The sequence below is a fragment of the Alligator sinensis genome, unplaced genomic scaffold (genome assembly GCF_000455745.1).
Source record: "Alligator sinensis unplaced genomic scaffold, ASM45574v1 scaffold853_1, whole genome shotgun sequence".
NCBI lineage: Eukaryota > Metazoa > Chordata > Crocodylia > Alligatoridae > Alligator > Alligator sinensis.
In genome coordinates this window covers 766,443-778,301 of record NW_005842005.1, presented here as the reverse complement: position 1 = coordinate 778,301, position 11,859 = coordinate 766,443, and the positions used below count along the sequence as shown (strand labels likewise).

Genomic DNA, 11,859 nt, shown 5'->3' with positions numbered 1-11,859 from the left:
CACTGTTTCGAGGAAGCAAAACGGAACAGCTGTTTTGAATCGAAATGAAATGCGAAACGGAGCATTGTTCTGTCGAAACCCCAGGCGAAACAGAACGGTGCTGTTTCACACAGCCCTGAAGTTGTGCGTGGTAGGGGGTGCTGTAAACAGAAGCAGTATCATAATTAACACTACCCTGAATTCGTAAAAACAACAAAAGTACGGGCAAAAAAAAGAGGAGGAAATAAGTAATTGATTAACATTAGGGAGGAATGTGTACTCTGCTTTCTGCATAATCATGTGTTTGTGAAGCAGAGTAACTATAGATCAATAACCATCTAGAGGACGAGCTTATTACACAGATAGCAAAAGGACTGCATGCTCTGCAGATTTGTCAGACGAGGACTATGTCCCTGCAAGCTATTCTGGCAGATTCTGATGTCTTCAGGATCTAGTATCACTCTTATAACTATATAATAGAGAAATCAAAGATGAGATTATGATAATTCATTTGAAGTGGTAGAAAGGGGTGGGATGTACCTTGCATTAGCTGCTCTGTGCTAATTCGTTTGTGCGTGCTCTTACCCTGTAGTAAATAAAAGCTAACCTGAGGCATAACCAGCACTAAAAGAGTGATGTTTTGTTAACACAAAAGATTGGGGTGTTAACATCACGTGACACCCCAATCTGTCCACACACTGTACGAACAAGGTCTAAAATAGCCAGAGGCTTCCCTTATTTTTAAAAGCACTTGTAATTGCTGTGCTATACCTGATACAGTATCGGTTTTGAAATGGGGGAACTATTGCTCAGCAGTGGTGCTCTCAGGCATGTTATGTTGCTTCGCATGGGTTGCCTTCCAAAATGGAAGCAATGTAGCTGTGACTACAATAAGTAGTAATAAGTAGACTGAATCACTTAGGGGTGAGTTAAGTAGCTTAGGGGTGGCAGAATGTTGCTCTGATTCCAGGTCAGCAGGCGGCCTAGGCCAGGGGTGGGCAAAATACGGCTGGATCTGGCCTGCCCAGGAATTTTATCTGGCCTGTGGTGGGTCCTTTGGCCCCACCCAGTCCAGGTGCAGGGGGCAGCCCATATCGTGACACATGGCTGATCCTGCCACCCCTGGGTGCACAGCAGGGCAGGGGCAGCATGGTGGCTAGACTTCACTGCCCAGCACCCCCACAGCGGCAGCTCCTTTCAGCTGTCATTGCTAGCGTCTCAGCCGCTCCTAGACCCAGCCCCACTGCCCGGGCACCCTGGCCCTGCACCCACCACCAGCGGCCCTGGATACAGTTGGAGGGAGCGGGGGGGCGGTTCCATGGAGACTGGCTGGGACCCCTATGAGCAAGGCACGGTCAGCTGAGTGGATGGGATGGGAGTTTTAATGTGTTAGAAAATTGCACTGGGGTCATTCTGGTAGTGTTTGGAGCATTGAGTTGTGGACATCCTAACACTCATGTTCCTCTCTTTTGAACAGGTGCTTCGTGGCATAGCTCAATGGAGATCACATTCTACTCAAGCTGCTGCAGTGTCACATAAAGTCAAACCTGGAGTTGGTTTTAATTTAGGTAATTAATGCATGTCTGAGAAATGTTGCCAAGTACTCGCTAATACAATTTAAAGATACTTTTGTTGTAGATATAGCATAGCTATCCTTCAGTTACTTAGGAATGTTTTCAGATTATTGTAGTGTAGCATGATACTGTAATTCTGATTCACATGGGATTCATTCTACACACAATTGTTTGCTTATCTTTTTAAATACTGCTACAGCCAACACTTCTTTCTTGCTCAGCTAAGAAAAGCCTTGCATAGCTGTAGTTTAAAAATTCTCACAATGTGGTTTTTGTTCCTCAGTGCTGGAGGCTTCTGCCCCTGGATAACATAGTCATGGTTTGTTTTGAAATAGGGGGTTAACTCTAAATAGTTATTTCTCCCAGTGCATGGCAGCAACCTTGGACTTGGGGGCAAAGACTGTCAAACCTTAACCTTGCTCATTCCCTGCTCCGTTCCCATCTCTACAGCATTCCTCATTTATTTTGATAGTATATTCAATTTATGTGAATGTGAAAAATTTAGCTCTTTCTTTTATATATATTTATATTTATGTATATATGTAAAAGAAAGAGCTAAGTTTTTCACATTCTTGAAGTGTAGACTTTAAGAACAACACCAAAAATCATGAGAATTGGAAACATTGGCTTAGGGAGTGGTGGGTTTTGGCGCTCTGGAATCTGTCAGGCCTTTTTCTCCTTCTTTTAGGTAGGAACAGATTAATGGATAATCTTATAAGTGGGAAGTTTAACTACAGTGTAGAATGTGTAACTAAACCATTTTGTTTTCTAGAGCTCACTGACGAACAGAAAGAGTTTCAAGCTACTGCTCGTAAATTTGCTAGGGAGGAAATTATCCCTGTTGCTGCACAATATGACAGAAGTGGAGAGGTAGGCTTGCCAGATTTTAGAGGAGAAAAATAGTTTTATACCCTAACCTTCACACAACTGGACTATATTGGCTTCATGAACCAGGATGTTAACATATCTCTCTTTTTATTTTCAGTATCCTGTTCCTCTCATAAAACGGGCATGGGAACTTGGTTTGATGAATACCCACATACCTGAAAGTTGTGGTGACTAAGCATTTCTAAGCTATAAAATTAAGAGAGAAGAATGTTAAAATCTATTTTGAATATGAAGAAATAAAGGGATAGCAAGCAGAAAGAATAAGGCTGTCTTAGTGAATGATTAAAAAGTTCTAGATATTAAAAGGCATAAGATATGAGTGGAGAGTATATTGGTGCATGAATTTAAGTTGTAGACTTTGGGCAGTTATACATGTACTATGGAGGGGAGGGGCAGGGCTTGAATTAGAATGGCTCCAAGAGCCTTTTTAATTAAAGTGCCTGCAGTGTTTTGGATATCGGTGTCCGTGGAGTGTCTTGTGTATCAGTGTTGTCAAACGAGCTTTAGTTAAAGTGCCCCATCACCATTTTTCAGCACGGGGACGCTACTGCACATGATGCTGGAATCTGCTGGAGTGCAGTAATTACCATACTCCTGACACACTGTAATTACAGCGTATCAGAGCAGGCTCGCTGCATGTGTATAGGCACCCTAAAGGACTAATCTAGCTGACTACAGGAATTCAAAGGTCATGGGGTAGCAGTCAGACTTTCTGCCATAGCTAACATTTGGATTAGTGCAGTATAAGAATAGCCAGGAAACTGATTATGTCTTATTTCTCTGCCTTTCTTGGCCTCTGTTCTGGCATAGGTTGGAGTCATCTAAGGTTTAGCTGCCCCATTTGCTGGCTGAGGCTAGCTGCAGCACATTAGTGTTGTGGCAGTCCCTAGGCACATATCCTATGGTAAGAATTCTGGTGGTATAGAAGCCCAAGCTGCCAGTTTTGTGCCAGCTGAGAGCTCTTTTAATACAGAGAAATTCTTGGCTGATCAGATAACAGCTAGCTTCTCATGGGCCTGGAATCTGGGAGAGAATCTTGACTCTTAGACATAGGAAGAAAAAAAAAAAGAATTGACAAGAGGTTTATTATAAAAACACTTCCCAGAGGTAAACTCCTGAGGATAGCTCATATACAGACCTTGATGCTGTGACATGCTACTTCTTAAGTAATTTGTTATTACTTCCACAAAACTTTGAGTTCTTGTGCATGGGAAACTAACTATTCAAATGAAATGGGTGGTAAATAAAAAACAATATGTGAAGGATATGGTTTTGCTGTTTTATTGAATCATTTTTTATAATGAATCATTGCATACTTCAGCTCTAAACTAGTTTTGGTAAATGAAATATTTACCTGTAGGTGGACTTGGACTTGGCACTTTTGACGCATGCTTTATTACAGAAGAATTAGCTTATGGATGTACAGGGGTTCAAACTGCTATTGAAGCAAATTCTTTGGGAGTAAGTTACATCTCTTCCCTACTATTTTAGACTGAAACATATAGAATGTTGTTCACTATATTTAAAGAATAAATCTTCTTTTGTAGCAAGTGCCCGTCATAATTGCAGGAAATGAGCAACAACAGAAGAAGTATTTGGGGAGAATGACTGAAGAACCAATAATGTGTGTAAGTGCAGCTGCTACTTTGTAGTGTGTTTAGGACTAATTTGACCTTATTTTGAAAAAAGTTACAAGGCATACTGATAATTTGCTTAACCCATATTAGCAAACGGACAGTCTCCCTCATAACAGCTTTTATCAGGAGCACTAAAATCTTTGTAATAAAATTAATAATTTTCTTTTTAAGAGGAGTGAAATAAAAAGAAAAGTATTACATTTATGTGAGCAAATGCGCAACTCGGAAAGAAAATAGAGCACCTCATTTCAGAGTATCAAAACACTGAACACTCAGGAGCTATTATAGCTTGAAGGTTGTGAAGACTTGTGTCCGGTTCAATTAGGTTGTCATAATTAAGGAATCCAAAAGAGAGTATTATAAAAGAATAAGATAAACATCCAACATTACTTTGCACTGTTATCTCCAGGTTTCAGAGCACTTCACATATGCTGATGCAGAAACTGAAGCAGAGAAAATTTGAGATTCTTAGGTCATACAAACCTATAGCTGTGGAACAGAAATCACCCTTTGCTTATATATAATAGTGTTTGAAGTTTTGTTGGTGTACAAACCTAGGGGTATCTGGATTCAGTTAACCCAAACTTATTTGTAATACTTTTAATCTTTAGAGCACAGCCTCATAAGTAACTTTTTAAATCATGTCATCCAAAACTACATACTTGGGTAGTCATACCTGGGTACTGTGGCAGGGTGTGGGGCCCAGGGCAAATCAGCCTGTGTGTGGCCCGGATGCAGCGGCAGTGGGGGTGGGTGGTATAAGTGGCTGGATGCAAATCATTTGGTGTTCTTGCATATTCCAGTTGTTTGTAATGGGATTCCATTGTAACAGATAGCATAAGACAGCCCCAATTTCTTGAGATCTACAATATCAAAAATTGCAATATTGCATCTAGAATGCAAAACTAAAATGAATGTGAGGTTCATTTTGCTGATTATAAATGGTATTTTTAGTAAAAGGCTTCAGTATGTCCTGAATGGGCTTTGTAATGAGAAATTGCATTTGAAATGTAACATGGGAGCAGTAGATGCTTGTCTCCATGTGTTTATGCTGTATTATACTTGACAGCCTGTTATTATGTATCTGTGCATGTGCATTTTTACTGACAGGCTGCCTGTCAGAACAGAGTAGTACAATTAGTTTTCTTGGCATTGAGTATAAATGTTATCACTGCCAGTGCTATTTTTGATACTGTGATGCCACCTTTCTACCCTCTGTATATATTTAACTATGAAACCTATATAAGCCTCATGTAATTCTTTTTTGTACTCAATAAAAGACTTTTTAGATATATCCAAATGTTAGATTGTGTTACTGACTGCTGTTCTAGTAAACTCTTCTATCTTTTTAAGATAGTAGCTGATCTCAATATATTGTACAATATGGGAACTTACATTTTTCTCTCTGGTGTATTACATCACCAATGTGACATTGCTTTGTCCTCCTGAGAGGGAAGTTGGTTTCTGTATAGCTCACGTGTTCTGCTGAAACTGACAACAAGGTGCCGCTGTAGACCAGTGAACCCCTAACCCATGGCTCAAAAACATGTTACCTGCAAGACCCTTTGACATTGCTCATGACCACAGGAAATTATGAAGTTCAAATTGAAATTGACAGGGAGAGCAAAGTGCCATGCTACCCGGAGCAGATTACTTGCTCAGTATTATTGGTTAGGGACCAGCAAGAGTCAGGGATTACTGCCGTAGACTGAATTATTAACAGTTGTTTGCAATAAAATGCATAAGGAATAAACAGAAAGGTAATAGGGACTTAAGAATTCTTACGCACATCTCTACCTACTTTCCCATTACTCCAGAAATCAATTACAGATCCGCTTATCAAACTTTTCCATATTTTCTAGCTAGTGATTCACTCTGAAAGTATTAAACATACCTTGCTTTTTACCTAATATTTTTTGCTAAAACTTCTTTAAATATTTTTGTGGAAACATATTGCATGACTGCGTACAAAAATGCAGAACTGTTACAGGTGTTAGTTTGGTGCACATGTTGCATGATAACTTATGCTTTCTTCCCCATTAAATATAGTGAATTTTGTCTTCAGTATTTTGCTTTGTGCTTTCCTTTAGGCATACTGTGTAACAGAGCCAGGAGCAGGCTCTGATGTGGCTGGTATAAAAACAAGAGCTGAAAAGAAAGGGGATGAATATGTCATCAATGGCCAAAAGATGTGGATTACAAATGGTGGAAAAGCCAACTGGTATGTTAGTTAGTTTAGTATTGGCATTACATTTTCAGTTACTGTTTAATTCTTCTACTTGCTTTAATAAAATTGAACATTTTTACAGCTTAAGTTTGGGATAAATGAACATCTTATATACTGAGCTAAAGGGGTGAGGGAGACTTACTGCAAATCAGGTGCTCCACAATAACTGTTTTGATGTCCACTCCTATCCTGTGGTAAGTGGAAGCTAAATTCATTAACTCAGAGCAGTTTCAGTTGAGGTAAGCTGCCCTAGTTTACTTTTCTGCTTACCACAAGATGGGAGTCAACTCAACAGTTACCATAGAACAGTAACATGCAATGAAGTCCCACCCCTTTTTATCTTAGTATAAATTGTCTGTCTGACATGTGTTACATTTATGGTGAGATTACAAATATTAATCGTGCCATAAATAGCAACATGACTATGTCCAGCCAAAATATGGCACTGTAAATTAAACATGTGCATGCTTCAACATCCTGACGCCAGGAGTTGACTGATTGTCAGCACTGGGACCTGGGCAGCTCTTGTGTGGGGTTGTTTCAGTCCCAATGTCATCATGGTTCATGCCTGCTAACGCTACATCATTGTAGTGACGAGCTACATCGCCGCTTGTCGCTACAGCGATGTAGCATCTTGTGTAGATGTGCCCCAGTGAGTCCTGGGGCTGTTTGGGTCTGGGCCTGACAATCAGTTGATAAACCCAGTGCAGGGTTTATAAAAATCCAATATCCAATTTGTATGGTGTTTTTAAAAGAATAGACTTTTACAACTGTCTCCAGCTGTTACCAGTGAGCATTTTTTTAAAAGCATAGTTCCCTTATCCTGTCCAATGTAATATCTTGTACTAGCTGCTTCACAGATATTCCTTTTAATGATTCAAATGAAAGTGTTACATTCACAAGAGGTGATAATGTCTAGGATTTTCTATTTCCTCAAGGTTTTGGGGGAAAAAAACCATTTAACTAGCCTGCAGCTGTTTTCTGGTATTGCTGAATAGTACAGGTGTGACTTAGGAGTTAATAAGCTTCTCTTAGAAATTAGCTACAACTGAGAGCCGAAATAATAAAACTATGCCCTTGCCAGGGATCTGTGGTAGTTGCGTGCAAAAATTTACACAAATTGTTTTGTCGCTCGATTTTATGTCTCTGTTGTGAAATGATCCATCTCTTTAGTAGATGTTTTGTGACGTTCTTGATAATAGCAGCATCACAAAAACTCACTGTGAATTTTGAGGAAAAAGTGGAGAATAGTCTTTCATATTAATTATGTCTCTGTAATTTTGTTGGTACTTGGATACCAGTGGGTTTACTAAAAATGCACACGAAGAAATGTTTTACTATTTAAAGCAGTGTGCTTATTGTTCATGTCATCTGTAAAAATAAAAGTACATAGTGCTGCCTTTTTTTGTAAAGAATTTCTTGATGGGATTCATGTTAGGTAGTAAGTGCTAGTTTAAAAATATCTGTTAACCTGCAACCTGAGTAAAGTATCTAGTTAATTGTGAAGTCAAGTTAATTGTGAATCTCTTGTTTCTCTGTGTTTGCACTAGGTATTTTCTGTTAGCTCGTACTGATCCTGATCCAAAAGCCCCTGCAAGCAAAGCCTTCACTGGATTCATTGTGGAGGCAGACAGCCCTGGAGTTCAAATTGGAAGAAAGGTGAAGTGTTTATGTAATTTATTGTTTTAAATTAAGATACCAGGAGTTAATCTATTGCTTTCTGAGCTGTAAAATGTTAGTAGATCAGTGTTAAAGAAAAAGTTACCATTACATAAATGAATATTTATTATTTATATACGTATGTGCATCATAAGTCTTTGCTTTGCATATGGATCTTCTGTGTACTTAGTAGTGCTGTTTCTATGTTGTGGTTTGCTTAAGATGTTGTTTTAGGATATTTGGGATAGGACGTAGAATTAAACTGATGACTTGCTACTTCTGTTTTATTAATTTTGTTTATTTTAAGTCGGCACCAGTCAGGTCACCATGATGTTAAAACTGAAGATCTAGTTTGATCTTACTTTCAGTAGTGTAACTCTTAATAATCAGGGAGTCATACCAATGCAAATAAGGAGTCAGTGAAATCAGAATTGCAGCCAAGGGCTTCTTATGTTTTGGCTGAAAATCTGAGATCTCCAGGCAAGCATAACTAGTGAGCATGAAAAGGAAGCAGCTAATCTACACCCTCTTAAATAAAAAAATCCGTGTGTACTTACTCTTGCAAGTAACACTGCACAGGAAAGGAAAATTCTTTACTCCAGGTTTCCCATTTTGCATGTTATAGCACTTTGTGTATGTCTGCATAGAGAGTCTGTTGCTTTTTTATGTGGATCTTTTGTAGGGAAAAGAAAAATATAATTTCAAATCTGCCAAAATTGTCCAGTCCATTCAAGTGGCAAAATCCAGGGATATCAGATTTACCCCAAAACCTTCTCTGCCTATGTCCTTAGACCAACATGGCTACAACCTATACCCCTGTAAAATCCTGGGATAGCATTTGTATTATACGGACTCAAAATTAGCATTTAACCAGAAAAGAAACATACCTTCCCTAATTTTTATGGTGTGTGAGATCATTTGAATGACAGCGTTTTACACAGCATGTCACATTTGGTTCTCTAAGCTCTTGAAATGTTGCCTAAATACTGATTGACTAATTTAACGAGATTAGAGGGACTGTCACATAGATTTAGAGCTGATGATTATAGCTTTACATTCTTTAAATGTATACTGAACAAATCATGTCTCAGTAGAAAAGACTTGATTACATAACATTTTAATAGAATTCTTTTATTTCTGAAGGAATGATTTGTCTCTGAGTGTTTGGAACTATAAATGTTACTTGTTTACAAAAGGTGAAATTATCACTTCTGATTGTATGATAGAAATTAAAAAAATAAAGGTCAAGAGGACAAAAGCAATTAATAAAACTGAAATATCTTTAAATATCAATTTTTCACCATGAATATCTCAAGCAAGGTTAAAATTATTCTGCAAGAATCTGAAAGAACAGCCTTCTTAATCAGATTTTGTTTAAAAATGTTATTTTAAAAGAAATGGGTAAAAATTTTAGTAATGGCTGATTCTACATTGGTATTTGCAGTATGTACGTATGAGTATTTTGTAGGTGTAACAGAAGTGTTTATTGGTTGAGAAAAAAATTGGTTGAGAAAAATCTCTTTTTTCCTCTCCTAGCAAGCTAACATTTAGAAAACATTGCCTTGGAAGCATTTTGTTCCAATTACACTTTTGTAAACTTTCTTTGCAGGAGTTCAATATGGGTCAACGCTGCTCAGATACAAGAGGTATTGTCTTTGAGGATGTGAGAGTGCCAAAAGAAAATGTACTCATTACTGAGGGAGCGGGCTTTAAAATTGCTATGGGAGCTTTTGATAACACCAGACCTCCAGTAAGTAGCAGAAATAAGTTGTCTTCAAAATATTTTTTTTAAATGGCAGATTCTGATTTCACTACATGTTGTATCTACACAATGCAGGTAGCAGCTGGTGCTGTGGGGCTAGCGCAGAGAGCACTGGATGAAGCTACTAAATATGCTATGGAGAGAAAAACCTTTGGAAAGTTGCTAGTAGAAGTAAGTTTATTATAAAATAATAAGCTGTAGTTTAATAGCATGTGTGCTACTAAAATAGCCTACTTTCATAAATCTGCTTGATTTCATAAGGTAGCACAGCATCCGTTCACCCTTGCTCTGGTTTCCAAAATTACGAATAAAGCTAGCCATGTGCTAAGTCCAGGGATTCTTAAAGAATGAATTGGTAAGCAGTCTGGCTTTCAACCCAAGTGCTCACACTTAATGGCAGCAACCAGATATTCAGTCCCCTTCCTTATTAGGAAAAGAGTTTCACAGAAAGAAAGATTGATCCCATATTCTCTTTGATGCACATAAAACAAAATGTGGAATATACTAATATGGTTAGAGACAAAGTAGACTGGCAAACATTGAGATTAATGACTGGTTTAAAAAGAACTTTAAACTAGGTTTGCTGGGGATGGAAAACAAAGCCCTGAGGTAAATGGGGAAGCAGGTGACCTGGAGGAAGCACAAGCAGGCAGGGCCAACTGGGGAGGCTTTCTCATTCTTGAGAAAGTAGGAAAATTGGCTAGTTACCTCAGATGTCTGTATATGAATGCACAGAGCTTGGGAAACAAGCAGGAAGAATTGGAAGTCCTTGTACAGTCATGGAACTATGATGTAATCGAAATAACAGAGACTTGGTGGGATAGCTTGCATGATTGGAGGGAGTACTGTCATGGATGGGTTTAAATTGTTTAGGAAGGATCATCAGGGAAGAAGAGGAGGGAACTGATGGATAGAATCCCCTGGGAGGCCAGTTGGAGTGGGAAAGGATTCCAGGAGAGCTGGTTGTACTTTAAAGAAACCTTACTGAGAGCACAGGAACAAACCATCCCACAACTAGCAAGTATGGCAGAAGACCAGCTTGGCCTAGCATGAAACTCTTCAGTTTACTAAAACACAAAAAGGAAGCTTACAAGAAGTAGACAAACTGCTAGAGAGGAGTATAAGAGTATTGCTGACGCATGCAAGGATGAAATCAGGAAGGCCAAAGTGCATTTGGAAGGGTTTCTACTAATATGTCAGCAACAAGAGAAAGGTCAAGGAAAGTGTGGGTCCATTATTGAATGGGAAAGGCAACATAGTGAAAAATGATGAGGAAAAGGCTGAAGTACTCATAGAATCATAGAAGTAGGGTTGGAAGGGACCTTGTAGATCTTCAAGTCCGACCCCCTGCCTGGGCAGGAGAGAAACTGGGCTCAAGGGACCCCAGCCATGTAGGCATCCATCGAGCCACTTCTTAAAGACCCCCAGAGTAGGAGCCAGCACCACTTCCCTTGGAAGTTGGTTCCAGATCCTAGCCGCCCTAACTGTGAAGTAGTTCCTACGGATGTCTAATCTGAACCTACTCTCCAACAACTTGTGGCTGTTATTTCTTGTTATCCTGGGGGGGCACTGGGGGAAACAAGGTCTTCCCCAAACCCTTCTGGTCCCCCCCTAGTGAGTTTATAGATGGTCACAAGGTCCCCCCTCAGCCTTCTCTTGTGAAGGCTGAACAGGTTCAGGTCCAGTAGCCTCTCATTGTAGGGTCTGCCCTGCTGTCCCCGGATCATGCAGGTGGCCCTCCTCTGGACCCTCTCAATGTTGTCCACATCCCTCTTGAAGTGGGGCGCCCAGAACTGGACACAGTATTCCAGCTGTGGCCTGACCAGTGTCACGTAGAGGGGGAGGATCACCTCCTTGGCCCTACTCGAGATGCACCTGTGGATGCACAATAGGGTCCAGTTAGCCCTGCTGACCGTGACCTCGCATTGTCGGCCCATGTTCATCTTGGAGTCAGTGATGACTCCAAGATCCCTTTCTGCCTCTGCTCTCAAGAAGAGAGTTTCCCATCTTATAAGTATGTTGCCGGTTACTACTGCCCAAGTGCAGCACCCTGCACTTGTCCGTATTGAAACGCATCCTGTCAGCCCACTCTTGCAACCTATCCAGGTCTTTCTGCAGTCTTTCCCTCCCTAC

General features: G+C 39.8%; 1 protein-coding gene across 1 annotated transcript in view; it reads left to right on the top strand.

The window, feature by feature from the left end:
• Positions 1-1,391: 1,391 nt before the first annotated feature.
• The window catches only part of ACADM (acyl-CoA dehydrogenase medium chain), a 19,437-nt gene continuing 8,969 nt past the window's right edge, over positions 1,392-11,859 (top strand). The window contains exons 1-9 of the mRNA XM_014519052.2: positions 1,392-1,547; positions 2,326-2,423; positions 2,539-2,608; positions 3,802-3,902; positions 3,989-4,069; positions 6,169-6,299; positions 7,856-7,964; positions 9,574-9,714; positions 9,802-9,897. Of these exons, the coding sequence (XP_014374538.1) occupies positions 1,436-1,547; positions 2,326-2,423; positions 2,539-2,608; positions 3,802-3,902; positions 3,989-4,069; positions 6,169-6,299; positions 7,856-7,964; positions 9,574-9,714; positions 9,802-9,897 (939 nt within the window). The 5' untranslated portion in view covers positions 1,392-1,435. The remainder of the gene's footprint in view (positions 1,548-2,325; positions 2,424-2,538; positions 2,609-3,801; positions 3,903-3,988; positions 4,070-6,168; positions 6,300-7,855; positions 7,965-9,573; positions 9,715-9,801; positions 9,898-11,859) is intronic.